This window comes from Aphis gossypii, chromosome X (genome assembly GCF_020184175.1).
Source record: "Aphis gossypii isolate Hap1 chromosome X, ASM2018417v2, whole genome shotgun sequence".
Taxonomy (NCBI): Eukaryota; Metazoa; Arthropoda; class Insecta; order Hemiptera; family Aphididae; genus Aphis; species Aphis gossypii.
Window position 1 is genome coordinate 3,690,294 of NC_065533.1, and position 15,513 is coordinate 3,705,806.

Consider the following 15,513-nt stretch of genomic DNA (forward strand, 5'->3'; position numbering starts at 1 on the left):
AATCTTAAAATATTCTTTAAAAATTGTAAAATATACTAAAATAATATTGAAATAAAAATAAAATATGTGCTAAAAAAATTAGTATTTTAAAATTCACAATATTAAGGAACGTATTTTGTTCTGATTCAGCATATTATCGATAGAACGTTATATACAAACATGAGAATGTATTAAGTTTCGAACCTTTGAAATGGTTTTTGCGATGTATAAACATTTTTTTTTATGTCTAACTTATAATAATAATAATAATGATATGTATAATTCAAAATAATATTATGTTGTATTGCGAAATATTGACACGCACATAAATATGTAAAAAAACCTTCATAATAAAATCGAATATAGATAAGAAAGTATACACAATATTCATTATAGTGCATATTGTAATATAACAATCATAATATTATAGTCGATTATCTATAGAAATAGATCGTATATATTATATTTTATTATTTTACACGTGCCGTTGTACTTCGGGTAGAATATAAGATGCAAAGCAAATTAAATCCTGTACCTAGTCGTCAGTCGACAATCACAGGTGTATTTTATAAAAACAAATAATTTTTATTTCGTTTCAATTTGATTTTACTTTAATAATCATCAAGTATGAATGAAGGTACGCTTGATAGTTTTGTTACACCAGTGTCAAAAACACCGTCTACTAATACATCATTAAATCAAAATAACGAGAGTCAAGAACACAGTCAATCAGCGTGTAGTACAACGATTAATGCATCCAACATCGTGAGTACTAGTTTTATTGATATTGGAACAGTTTCAGAGTAATTTGTTTATTACTAATAACGAAATTTTTAAATGAATCTAATATTTAAAATGCATTGCTTATTTCAACAAAGTTTTATATTTCTCTGTTTGAAAATTGAATAAAAAAAACTTTAATTTCATTAAATTGGAATGGTTGGCGTAATTTATTTATAATTGATTTATGTGGCCTTTTGTTTATTATATTGTTGTACTCGTATATATTCGATAAACGGATTGTAAAATTTCAGAAGTTCTCTTCACTTTTGGCAGTAGTAGAAAAAAAGTTGTTTGGAATTCCATTACTTGTCTGTAAATATCGTTTATGGAAGAGTGAATTTCTATTGTCATATTCGCAAAATCCTAATCACGTGATCATTCATCTGCTGTAAACTGTGCTATTGTAACATTTTTTAAATATATATGCAACAAAAAGCAAACTAAGTAATCATTTTCAATAATCTTACAATAGAGTTATTAACTATATAAATTGCATATTGAAGCGGAAATTAAAATTCCTTGTATTTCAAATTAACGGGATAAATATTAGTCATATTAGTTATTACTCTACTTCAAAAAAATATAAAATACATGCATTTTTTTGCTTCTTATAATGCTTTAATTAATTTTATTTTAAAATTGGAAAATAGGTTTGTTCAAAATAAAGATATTTTATTATCTATAGAAATGGTGTATATGATTCTAATTTTTTACCAAGTATAAACCATATATGTCTGACGAGTGATGAAACCGTTCTTAACAGCATAAGTTGAACGATCATTTTCGACTTTAAAAAGAGTAAGAATACAAATACTACGTAGTTACTTGAAATATAATTTGATATGATCATTTAATAGAGCTACTCGTATATGATCAATTATATAACTGTTCACTGGGAAATAACAGTTTTAATAAAATATGTTTTGAGTATAATAATAGCAAAAAAAGAAAGATTATTAAAAATTATAATTATTGTACCAACGGTTTTTCATATATACGATATTACCTATAACGTGATAATACTTATATTTATATTAATTATAATATTACTTAATATTATTAATTGTATTTTTTTTAGAACATTTGTTTTGTATTTTTTTAAATTCACCTTCCCTTTCCTCCAAAATAGAATCCTGGCTACGTGTTTGCAAGTCCCGATCCTCAGTTGTTATCATTCACAAACATTTTATTCGTTAATTAGTTTTGTTTATTGTTTTATCAAAACCAATTATTGTTTACAAGTCTGTCCCGATGTAATATTATGTCATATGTGTAACAAATCCGCAAATGATCTGTGACCGACGTCCCTTTGAATTTCTCCAATCGCTTTCCATCGCCGGTTCGTGAAGAGTCGGCCGCACTCGTCCGAATGTTGAGTATCCCTGCGTCTGACCGTGCCGGGCGATCAATAAAGCGAAACACGCGGCGTAGACAACGGCGGACCAGGACAACGACACGCCTTTTTCGCTTCGCCCCAAACCGTCGCTGTAAAATATAACAATAATTATCGTCAGCACGCGTTTCATTATCCGGTTAGGGTTCAGTGGCAGTTAGACCCTGGCCGTGGAACGTATCAAAGAACGCGCAATAACAGTATTGTTAGTAGGTTAGGAACACCGCCGTAGACACCGACGCGCGTTATTGAAATAATAATATAATAATTCGACCAGTGAATCACCGCAAATGCCTTACAGACAAGGGAAAACGTTGGTCTACTACGTAAGCACAGTTTTAATTAATTTTTGTTATTATTCTAACACCGTATATGAAGTAGAGGCACTCGAGATGTTTGGATTTTAGAGACAACATACTTGTGCAAAGCTCTCTAAATTTTTCACTCGGCTCAAACCACACCCGTTTTTGTTTCGCTACTACTATAATATAGAGCATATACACTCCTGTGTTGGTTAGGCGTATGAAATACGCGATATCATAGTTTTACTTATTATATTTATCAATTGTTATACTTATTTGTCGTTGTTTAATAGATACCTACTTTTGTATACATAATACATATTATAATACGAGTATACGACCGTCGTGAACCACTTAACCCTTGGCTTACCAAGCGGCAACAGGTTGTTGAGATGTATTTATGTTTTTTTCCCACAGTTGAAAAAAAATCCGTTTTCGACAGTCTCACACAGTGATGATACTTATAGGTTGTGTCACTTATGTATGTATATATATATATCCAAGGGTTAAGACTTACAACAATAAAACGTCGAAACGCGTATTTTTTCTCTTTCAAAATCGTATATATAGGTATATATATATTGCGTCATTGCAACGACTTCTATTATGTAATCGCAAGTTTTTATATGACGTACCTATGTGTTCATTGAACTTAATTTATAGTTTGCCTCGCTGAACCACTGCACTGCGTCAATACGTGCACGTAAATTAAACAAAATATTTGCTGTTGTTGTATTTTAATTTATCAACCTATACAAAGTTGTAGTTGTTTAGGTGTGTAAAGTTAATCTAGTAGAAATTCTAACATTGATGATTTAAAGTGTAAATGGAAGTTTTTTTTTATAGATAATTAAGAATATAATTTTTATTATACATATTTTGTTATTTTTTAAACTATAATGAGTATTGTATGGGTAACTTACATGTGTAATTGCACAAATAAGACTGCTACCAAAGATAAATGGATATGCAAATTAGAGTTAATCGTGTGAAAAGTAGTATAGTAATCGGTGTTCACTATTACATTTACAAAAAACATATTTTGTTGTGAATATAAAATTCATCGTTAATAGTTTTTAAACATAAAATTAATAAATTTAATTGAAAGATAAAATATCATATAGGTAATTTGAAAATAATGCTTGAATTAAATATTTAACAGTTATATAACATAGAGTACCTATAATATAAAATTATTTATTATTTAATATTTTATTTTTATGAACTCAATTTATGAAAAATACAACTAGATTTCCGATCTGTGTAGTTTTTAAATGCATTTTAGGATTTTTACACAATATAATATGTTCATTGTATTACGTATATGTATGTTTATTTTAACATATTTTGTTTACGTTATATACGTAACCCTCTAAGTTGCTAAATGTCGGTACACGGCTTAAAAAAAAATATATATGTTTTTTTGATAGTGTTCGTCGAAACGGTAATGAGTAATTATAAACTAAAAACTGTGACATTTTAACAGTTCGAAAATATTTTTAAGTGTTAAAATTAGGTAAAATAATATAAAGCATTTAGGACTTTGATATTTTATATGATATGATATGAAATGCGTGTTATGTTATATATTTTTATAAAACTTAGTTCAATAAATAATGAGCCAAAACATTTAACTTGTCAGTTATTATAACCTAACTCCATTGGGAAATATTGACCTTTACTTTAATAAAACAAAAATGATATTATAATCACCAAAAAAAGACAATAATGGATTTTTTAATGTTTGCTACATAATATATAAAAGTGTAAAAATGTTATACTTATTATTTATTCATCGTGGTCGGTGAAATAATTTGGCAAAATTCAAAATTGTACCTATTAAAATAATCAATAAATAACTTTGATTATTGACTATTGTCTTTTAAATGTTAAAGATTGGCGAACGAGGTTCTGGTTTTCGACCAAGAGCTGGTGATGTCCAGGACTTTGAAGTACTCCGAGACCAATGTTTACAACGAGGAGCACTTTTCGAAGATCCAGATTTTGATACAGTCGACTCTTCGCTATTTTATAGCAAATCGCCAGATAAACGGTTTGAGTGGCGAAGACCAAGCGTGAGCATAGAATTTAAATAAATCGTATTAAAAAAGGCAACAGTCTAAGTACTTAACTAAATAACATAAAAAATTTGATTCTTAGGAGATCGCTAGTAATCCTCAATTATTTATTGAAGGGGCTTCAAGATTCGATGTACAGCAAGGAGAATTGGGTAAATAGAATGAAAACTTAATTATTTAATCAGTTTATGGGTATTAATTTTGATATTTAATTAAATTAAACAAAATTAATTTATACTCGTATAATAATAGATTAGGTAGGTATATACCTACTTTAAGTCTAAATTATAATAATAAATAATAATAATAGTTTATTGCAACAATAAATTTTAACATAATTTTAAAATACCTGTATAAATTACAAAATGTTGCAACTCATCCTATAAGTAAAAACTTGAATGCGGATGAGTTAAGTTCAATTTAAATTATAACAATAATATAACAAAATGTAACAACATTACAATAAACTTAGCAAATTAAAAATTTAAAAATGCAAAATTATATAAAACCAAAAAATAATCTAAGATATAACACTAATTACATGCTTTTTATATTGAATAAAATTAATAAAAGAAAAAACATTTATATTATATTTACGTAGTAATAAAATACCTTTAATAATAGGGCTTTGGGTGCCAAAAATAGATTTACTCACAGGAACATTAAGGTTGTTATTATTTTTTAATCTTGTGTTGTAAACATGCGATGGTTGATATTCCTTAATAAAGGTCCTAACTTTATACATATATAATAAAATTTGACGTTCATATGATAGCCTAAAATTAAGCACATTAAAATCTGTATATAGTACATCAGTAGAAAAAAATTTTGGTTTATTTAAAATAATTTTTATTAGTGAATTTATAGTTGTACATAATACATTACAATGGCTAGAGTATGTACAGCCCCAGACCAAAGAACCATACAAGTAAACTGACTGTGCTAAAGCTAAGAAAACTACCCTTAACGTTTTCAGATCTAATACATTACGTAGTATTTTAAATTTATAAAATAATTTTCTCACTAAGTTATTAACAGAATAAATATGATCCACAAATTTAAGTTTGTGGTCAAAATTAATTAAATTATATTCAAGTCTGTAAGCTCGTTCTTTTTTACAGGTGACTGTTGGTTGTTAGCTGCTGTAGCCAATTTGACTTTGAACGAAAAACTTTTTTATCAAGTAGTGCCAAATGATCAAGGATTCGATAATAAATACGCGGGTATATTTCACTTTAGGTAAAAATATTATTCATTTTATTTGATTTTTGGATCGTATTATATTCTTTGGTTATTTTAGATTTTGGCAGTATGGCAGATGGGTTGACGTGGTGGTTGACGATCGTTTACCAACTTATCATGGAAAGTTAATATTTCTTCATTCAGCAACTGAAAATGAATTTTGGAGTGCTTTATTGGAGAAAGCCTATGCCAAGTAAGCAGTTAAAAAAATATGCCTGTAACAACCTGATTACTGTATACTGTAGTAATATTAATTTAATGTAATGTTTTTATATAATGACCATTTCCACCTATCAAAGTACAATGATTAATACAAAATATTATATTGTGGCGTGGAAAAATAAAAAAAAGTCGGCAAGTGGGTACCGCTCTGCTGTACATTAGGGGGTGGGGTGGACCTCGGGTAGGTTAAATTTGAATGCAATGATAGGTATCATTGTATACGAAAAACGATTCTGAACGGAGATGATTTGCCAGTCTAGAATATTTAACGTTAGATATAAATATAAACAATTTTATGTATTTTGAACTACCAAATAATTTGCAAATATTCATGATTTTGACGAGTTTTTGTTAAAATTTGAAGTTCAAATGCTAGTAAAAAAAAATTGTGCCTATGTATTCTTATAATTTTTTAATCACTATAAGAATAACATATGAGGAACTTTGTATACAATTTTCAAGTATTTTGATAGGGCCAAAAATATTTTATCGACTCTTCAAAAAAATTTTTTCAGAAAAATTGAAAATTTCAGTTATCTATAAATAGCTCAAAAAAACTCAAAATATTTTGAAAATTAAATCATGTAAAGAAAATGCCAATCTAAATAACTGGTAAAATTTTCAAGTATCTACGACTTATACTTTTTGAATAATAACAAATATTTAAAATCGTTTGATGATAAATCGTTATTTAACGCGGTTTTGTAAAAATTTAAATTTCAAACACTCATAAAATTTTTTTGTCTTAATCTGGTAGAGTTTTTTTTACAGATATTTGAAGAAAAATTTATGGAGAACCTTGTACCAAATTTTCAAAACTTAGTTATAAAATAAAAACATTTTACGATTTTCCAACTACAAAATTCCTTGCAAATTTTCGCAATTTTGACATATTTCGTATAAATTCGAACTTTAAGAACTTATAAAAAAAAATTGTGACTAACTATTTCGGATTTTTTTTATCACTTTAAGAACAACTTATAAGAAACTTTGTATTAAATTTTCAAGATTTTCTGGTCAGCCAAAAAATTTTTATCGTTATTTAAAAAAAAAATACTTAGAAAAATTGAAAATTTCAATTGTCTATAAATAGTTAAAAAAAAACTCAAAATTCTTTGAAAATTTAACTGTGTACGGAGAGCTCTAATATAAACATTTGGTGAAAATTTCAAGTATTTACATCGTTTAGTTTTTGAGTTATAGCAAAATAAAAAATTCGATTTGGACGTAAACTGGTTTTGCGTAAAAAATCCCGTTTTTCCCTCATTTTGTTGGGGTTTTTCTCGATTCATTTCAAAAATATTGAAAATTTTTAACTTTTGACACTCCAAAGTACCAACTAGATTTAATTTCCTTTTCAAAGAGGGGCTGAAGTCAAAAATCGAAGCATTTTTACTGCTCCAAATGTTGTCGACAGACACAAAAAAAAAAAAAAACACACATCATTGTAAAATCAATACCTACATTCATCACTCCGTTCAGAATCTATAAAGGAGTATGCTTTGTTATAATAGTGTATTGTTTTTTCGCTCAGTATAGATTTCCAGCATTAATTATACTTTATTTAATCTATGAGCTTATAGTGACTTGATAGGAGCTTCTCTTTCATCCACCCCGTGATGCATTAAAATTGTGAATGTAGTAACAATGTTATTACAAAATACATTAATACCATATATTAATATGTATAATATATGGTATTTCAATAGGTACTATTAATTAGTATTTAACTATATTGTTTATTTATTAACTCAGTCATTAACATATTAGATAACATAAAATCTAACTATTTATTTTAAACTCAACTCATAAATGATTTCATTTGCTTTAGTTTGTATGTGTTAGTAACATATTGAAATGCTAATAAGGCATTGTATAAAGTATAAACTGTATATTATATTTTTATCTATTTGAGATATTTTAATTAGTTAAACCATAGCGTTTTTAATAAAGTAAAGTATTCTTAATTATTATTCATAATACTGTATTCTATACATTTTGAATATCCCATGTTTGTTTAATCAGGTCTAAATTAAATAATCAATTGATAATTAAGAGAACTATAATAACTTTAAATTATTATCGTTATTTGATATCGTAATGTTCCATATTTGTTGTTAATTTTATATTACCTATTTATTTTCTGAATTATAAAAATTATCCATCTGTGAATAAAATAAATGAAATACCTAATAAATAAATACTTTCAGATAATATAAACAATTGTTATAAAAAGGTCAAAAGGGGATCCACAACTCCCTCTTCTTAAATACACCACTTGCTGTTAATTTAATACAACTATTTAAACTATTTATAAATATCACACTCATATTTGTCGTTTCGATGTTTTATGATGATTAATTTTATTTCGTCAGTCAAATGTTATAATAATATATTATATTTTATTGATGAATCATAATATTGAGTAGGTATCAAAATTGTCAATCGTTGTCTCTTTATCTTATTTTTGTTTATACTATTTATACAATATATTATGGATAATAAATATATGTTATCTACTAGAATTCACGGATCATACGAAGCATTAAAAGGAGGTAGCACGTGTGAGGCAATGGAGGATTTCACTGGTGGTGTATCAGAAATGTATGAATTAAATGAAGTTCCACCCAATTTGTTCATGATCATGCTGAAAGCTTTTCAACGACAATCGCTTATGGGATGCTCTATTGAGGTAAAATAAACAAAATTAAATTTATTGGATTTAATAAGTTTAAAAAATAATTTTTGTACATTATATATAATTTTACTCCATACAGGGTTATTGTTCTTACTACTGGTTCTATGGCATGGAGAGGTAATACAACTAGTAGAGCCTATGTTTACTCTCCAAAAGTCCCAGTGTCTATTCCGCTTTATTATAGTACAATATAAATACATACTACATAGATATACTATAAATAGATATATAGTTAGACAAAATACTTAACCATTTTTATTAGTTTAAATAGTTGAGATATCAACAGTTTAGTACAATTGTACTTGGATAACTATTCCAACAGCCCTATTTTTTTTTCCAAAGACAAATTTTAATTTTACTTTTTAATTATTTGCAAAAAATATGTTTTAATATAATTATCTGTTATTTGAAAAGGCTGACCCAAGCGTTACTGAGATGGAAACACCACAAGGATTGGTTAAAGGTCATGCATACAGTATAACCAGGGTAACATACGTAGATATTACAACACCAAATACAACTGGTAAAATACCTTTACTCAGACTTCGAAACCCATGGGGCAATGAAGCAGAATGGAACGGTCCTTGGAGTGATAAGTGAGTATTATATAAATTATAAGTATAGACGTTACAAGTGTTATAGTTGTGATATAATATTAATAACTAGGTAAAGCATAAAAGTGTTATTATACTTATTAATTAAAATTCTAAATTTCTTTTATAGATCAGCTGAGTGGAGGTTTATATCTGAGTCTGACAAACAATCATTAGGTTTAGTATTTGATGCTGATGGTGAATTTTGGATGTCATATAAAGATTTTGTCAAATATTTCTCTCGATTGGAAATTTGCAATTTAAATCCTGATCTGCTAACCAAAGAACAACTTGGTGAAAACAAAAACTTGAAATGGGAAATGAGTGTGTTTGAAGGTGAATGGGTCCGAGGTGCTACTGCTGGCGGATGTCGAAATTTTCTAGGTATAGTTTTTGAAATTATTATGAAATTTACTGTGATATAACAATAGTTTAAATATTTTGTTTTGTATTTAGAAACATTTGCAAGTAATCCACAGTATCGTATCACACTAGAAGATCCTGATGATGAAGACGAAGAGCGTAAATGTACTGTAATTATTGCTTTAATGCAAAAGAATAGACGTGCCCAGCGAAAGATAGGTGCTGAATGTTTAACAATTGGATTTGCTGTTTATCAGGTATCAAAAAATAGATGTACATATTTAACTAAAAATAAATGTTTATAATTTTAGAAATACAATAGGTATGCAGTTTATTTATTAAATAATACATGAATAAAAATATCATTTGTTTTAGCTCATCAACCCAGATTCTTTGCCAAAACCACTTGATACAAATTTTTTTAAGTATAACGCATCTACAGCAAGGAGTCCCACTTTTATTAATTTACGAGAAATTAGTAGTCGATTTAGTTTACCACCTGGTACATATTGTATTGTGCCTTCCACATTCGACCCAAATGAACAAGGTGAATTTTTACTCCGAGTATTCTCAGAACATGAAAATAACATGGCGTAAGTGATTAATGTATTCAACTTTCAAATTTGTTGTTATTCTAATTGACAATTTTTATAGGGAGCTTGATGATGAAGTAGGAATGGGCGAAGTCGATGTGAAGGTAGTATTAATATGCTTTATGTATTATTGTTTGTGTTAGAAATAACTGGTTTTTTATAAAACAACTGTGAAATTCTTCTTAGATTAAAGAACAAGAACCTGAACCAGATAAAGTTGATAAAGCTAATGAGAAAATTAAAGAATTCTTCCTTAAATTGGCTGGGGTTGACCAAGAAGTCGATTGGATGGAACTTAAAGATATTTTGGATTATGCTATGAGAAATGGTAGGCTAAAAATCTACAAACAAATGTATATATTCAAAATAAAATGTGTATCTTCTACAATACATTTTTATTTGCATATATACATAATATATATATATTATAATATGTTAGTTATTATTACATGAAAACAGAACTAGAGTAAATTAATACTGCAGTCTTAAACTTAATTACTTAATTAGTGTGTTTTCTTATTAAATAATGTATCATGTACAAGAAAATGCCACACATAAAATTTCTACATATTATACTTAATTTTCAATGTATGGTTTTATTTGCTGTGATATAATATTTATTAAGCTTTGACATCAGGAGTCATTAGCTTTTTATCTATAAATTTATAATTTTAGTTATTTAATACAATAAATAATCTTGAATTCCTAAGTTTTGCTTACAAATGTGTACTATAATCTTGTATAATTTTAAATTTTATGAAACATATTATGACGTTAGCTGTGTATTTTCATTGAAAATAAAATACAATGAATCATTGTGTGGTAGACCTCTTAATAATAAGTTTAGAGTTGGATTTCTGAATATTAATTTCTTTAATGTTGAATCATACCCTTAACAATACAACAACGTGTTTTGTTTAGCTTTTAACTGATTTGAACCCCCTTATAAAACATGTGTTTATTTAATTTATCTAACTAATTAATTGTTTTCATAATCATATTTAACAATTATTTTTAAAGACAATTTAATTTGTTAAATACTGAATTTTGCAAACTGTCTTTATCTTCTGTATTTTAGTATACAGATTTATAAATATTTTTAAATATGAGTAAAAATTTCAAAAATTTAAGACATAATTTTGTTTCAGACAAACAGTTTTATATCTTAAATCCAGATAAAATTAATATACAAAAAATATTAAAAAATAAATTATTATTATTATTATTTATATCAAATAATTATTTAATTGTATTATTTTATATTTTTAAATAATAAAGTTATTGATTGTATGCATGAGTTTGAACCTCAACTAACATAGTTGCACATTTGATACCATTTGTAGATGTGGCAAGTAATACAAATGCTGGAGATAATATCCTTATCAACTTACTTCAGACATTCTGTGAGTCTTTCTGTCAGGGATCGCCTTTAGCATCTACATTCAGTAAGTATTTTATTTTTTTTTAAACTAAGAGATTTGAATAAAGTCCATGATAATGTTAGTAATTCCTAGCTAATTTAAATAAAATTACATTGTACTGAACAGTTAACATTTTCAGAAATGGAAAAAGCTGGATTTTCTAAAGATGTATGTCGTAGCATGATTGCTATGATGGATTGGGATCGATCAGGTAAACTTGGTTTTGAAGAGTTCAAAAGTCTGTGGATTGATATCAGGCAGTGGAAGGTAATAACTGTTAACTAAACAGTACAGTTTTTAGAAATTTGATCTAAAATAGTTGAGTATTAAAATATTTTAAAATTTATGTGTTTCAATTTAGACTGTCTTTAAAATGTACGATAAAGAGAGCAAGGGTTACATAAATGGATTTGAACTAAGACAAGCATTGAATTCAGTCGGTTACCATCTAAATACACACATCCTTAATATTATGTGTCATCGGTATGCAACCAAAGATGGAAATATAATGTTCGACGATTTTATTATGTGTGCTGTAAGGCTAAAAACCATGATAGGTAAGTTCAATTTTTTTCATTAAATATTATAAAGCTGCACAAATCATTCATTTTAAATTAAATTGTTCAATGAGATGCCTCTAATGTACCTTGCCGTAATCAGGTTTGGCAACTTTGAAAATATTTATACAATATTATCCCAGAAAGAACAAATTTAAAAAAAAAAAATTACTGATAATAATGACCATTATTGTATATTTCTTTATTATTTTAAATATTTTATTGATTATGCATACTACTTGGGTACATTTTTTAATTTATAAAGAAAAAAATTATTTATGCGTTTATGGCGTATCCTGTTTTTTTTAGTATTCGTAATTCCGTAGTAAAATGTATGTTATAATTTATACAAATAAATAATATTTTAATCTGGCTGATGATTTTATGTATCTCAGAAAAGATATCTTTAACTAATTTATAAAATTCTATTATTAAAGTTACAATTTTTATATTTTGCTTTTTGATAGCTTTTTGATAAAATAAAAATATAATTGAGGATTTTTTTTTTTTTAGATATGTTCAAAGAACGCGATCCTGATAACAAAAATATTGCCTCATTTACAATGGAAGAATGGGTGGAAAAGACATTGTATTCGTAAATTTTAAGTGTCAAAGTATTATTATTATTATTTTTTTTAATGATTATGATTTTTTTTTTTTAAATGGACTTATTTTGGAAATGGGTTATTCAATTTGCATAAAATGTTAACTTTATATATATATTGTATATATAATATATATATTACAGTATATGCATAAATATATAACCATTACTAATTAGGAGCTATTTAAAAAAAACTGTTTTGAAATTTCCTCAGATTCAAAATATACCCATATGCAGCTTTATTTAAAATATATATTCTGAGGTCTGTTCTTATTGGTGCTTCCTAAACTATGATATTTATTTATTAAGATATAGGATTATCGACCTGTTTATTTAAATTAATTAACAGGGTTAACCTGGAAATTACTTGTATTTCCATTTATCATAAGTACAAACATATTTTAACAATGTTAATTATTTTTACTAAGATTTATTGCAAAAACAAAAAATTCAATAAAAGCAGTTCAGATTTATAAATATCATTAATATATTATTTTGTCTAGGTATTTATTGATTAATTTAAATTTATTAGCTTATTAAGCTTTGTAAGTCTTTATTATGTAGTTACTTTTAATAGCTTTCTAACAGTGAGTGAAAATATATTCAATTAATATTTTTGTTTATTGTCAAAGCCACCTAATTAACAGTTAAAAATAATTCTTTAAATTCAAATTGTTTAACTCAACTTCTAAGAATTATATCCTGATAGAAAAAACTTGTTTTTCTGTTTCATAAAAACATATATTATTTTAAGTATTTAGATCTAAATTATTATTTTATCTAAATGTTTTTTAACATCTAGTTATTTATTAATAGAAAATAATCTTTTTATAAATTAACATTACATTTTTTACATTTTTAAATTTATAAAATAAAAATTTTTTTATTCATTTTTTCAGATATACTTAATATTTATTTTGTTGGAAGCAATAGATTACTTTAAATTGTGTAATAACACGATTTGATTTGTATTATTGCATGCTTATAATATATATATATATTTTATTATTACTATATTGTTATGAAATATTTTAATCATTAATATAATTTTGGTGTATATTTTATTAAAAATTAAGATTCAAATATCCAAACATTTATTTACCTACCTAATCTATTTAAAATCAATCAGACTTATTTCTGTTGAACATAACTGCAATCATGAGATGTCAGAAGTGTATTTTTTTATTATAACAAATAAAATGGTAATTAATTTTACAACATAGTTAACCTAAACTATGTATTTAAATGTACTACATTATTTATGCATATTTAATTATTAATCTACATTACCCGTCAATGATGGTATCATTCAATAATCAGTTGGTAATTTGTGATGTATTAATACCTATAATTTAATTATTTAACTAGTGAAGTTTATTATGGTATTAAAATTGTTAAAATATTCATGATAATAAGATACCCTAATATTATGTTAATATGTCATTTCAAATTTATGAAAAGGAAAATATTACGGTGTATTAATACAGATGATTATAATAACACTATCGTAATAATTATACCAATAATGTAAATTTTGTAGGTAATCTATATTTTTTCTTTCTTTACTGTTTCTAGTACTTATAACTTTTTGTTCTGCACCAAATACATTGCCTATGTTGTATAAATTATTATCATTAATGTTTGTATGTATTTTATAGAAATATTAATACTCACTGAGTCGCCGTGTTATCTGATAACGTTGATTGCATGTTTTTTGACTTCTTTTATTGGTCCTTTATTGAATGTTTCTCGTTGTCGTCTCCTTTGTATAGTCTTATAGGTTCCTATAGGCAGGGCCATATTTACGTACGGACAAAATAGACATTTGTCCTGGGCCCACGTGGCCAAGGAGCCCACCGGTGACTATCACTAACTATGTAATATTATATACCTACTAATATATTATTTTGTTGAAATAAAAATGTATTTTTATTTTGTCCTGAGCCATATATTTGGTAAATCAGGCTCTGCGGCTATAGGAAACCGGTATGTTTAGAGACTACAATATTGTGGGTTTTGTTTTTCTTTTCTGTAGTCTATGTAGGTATAATGTAGTGAATTCAGTAGTGTGAGAACTAAGAGTTTTATGCAAAATGTTAATTATAATGTCGTTATTGTATTGCTTGTCGAATTTTACGTAAGTTGCTTAAGCGATATCATCTCATTAAATGACGTAGGTATGCACTTATTGTGTAAATGATGTTAAATGGAAATTAACATTATTCACCGGTTATTAACGTTATTAACCAAATACACAGATAATTATCGTTCTAAATCGGATAATCTGCACGTTATTTATCAAATACACAGGTACCTAATTATTGTTTAAAACCAGATATGCACGTGAAACTCAAATTCTATAATTTGAAAAATAAAAATAGGTAATGCATTATTATTATTTATTTATGTTTACAAGTTGCACTGTTTAACAGTAATTACTGTTACACAACTTTTCAGTCCCGCAATTATTGTACAACCATTTCAAATTGGTATATACGACGACAGTTATCAAGGTATAATCAATTAATATATAATTTTCGTTAGGTATGATATTTGTAAATGTAACATCTACCAATGTTAGGTGACCATCATATTATAATATATAGGTAGGTACGTCTAACCTGTGTCCGATAAAGATAAAATGTTATTAGTTTGCCTAGATCATAGTACCTATAGTAATTAGCT

The 15,513-nt window shown here is 26.3% G+C and overlaps 1 protein-coding gene across 4 annotated transcripts in view; it reads left to right on the forward strand.

Annotated features, from left to right (window-relative positions):
• Positions 1-13,839, forward strand: part of LOC114126202 (calpain-A) — a 46,345-nt gene extending 32,506 nt beyond the window's left edge. For 2 of the 4 annotated variants that reach the window (XM_050205709.1, XM_050205711.1), the window contains 15 exons: positions 4,353-4,532; positions 4,618-4,687; positions 5,657-5,774; positions 5,836-5,970; positions 8,523-8,691; positions 9,112-9,293; positions 9,421-9,674; positions 9,747-9,910; positions 10,029-10,246; positions 10,308-10,350; positions 10,433-10,574; positions 11,590-11,691; positions 11,807-11,934; positions 12,029-12,224; positions 12,738-13,839. In XM_050205709.1, coding sequence (XP_050061666.1) covers positions 4,353-4,532; positions 4,618-4,687; positions 5,657-5,774; positions 5,836-5,970; positions 8,523-8,691; positions 9,112-9,293; positions 9,421-9,674; positions 9,747-9,910; positions 10,029-10,246; positions 10,308-10,350; positions 10,433-10,574; positions 11,590-11,691; positions 11,807-11,934; positions 12,029-12,224; positions 12,738-12,823 — 2,187 coding nt within the window. In that variant the 3' untranslated portion in view covers positions 12,824-13,839. Of the gene's footprint in view, positions 1-553; positions 745-2,210; positions 2,482-4,352; positions 4,533-4,617; positions 4,688-5,656; positions 5,775-5,835; positions 5,971-8,522; positions 8,692-9,111; positions 9,294-9,420; positions 9,675-9,746; positions 9,911-10,028; positions 10,247-10,307; positions 10,351-10,432; positions 10,575-11,589; positions 11,692-11,806; positions 11,935-12,028; positions 12,225-12,737 lie in introns of those variants that run through there. The other 2 variants (XM_050205710.1, XM_050205712.1) reach the window with 2 other exon arrangements.
• The last annotated feature ends 1,674 nt before the right edge of the window (positions 13,840-15,513 follow it).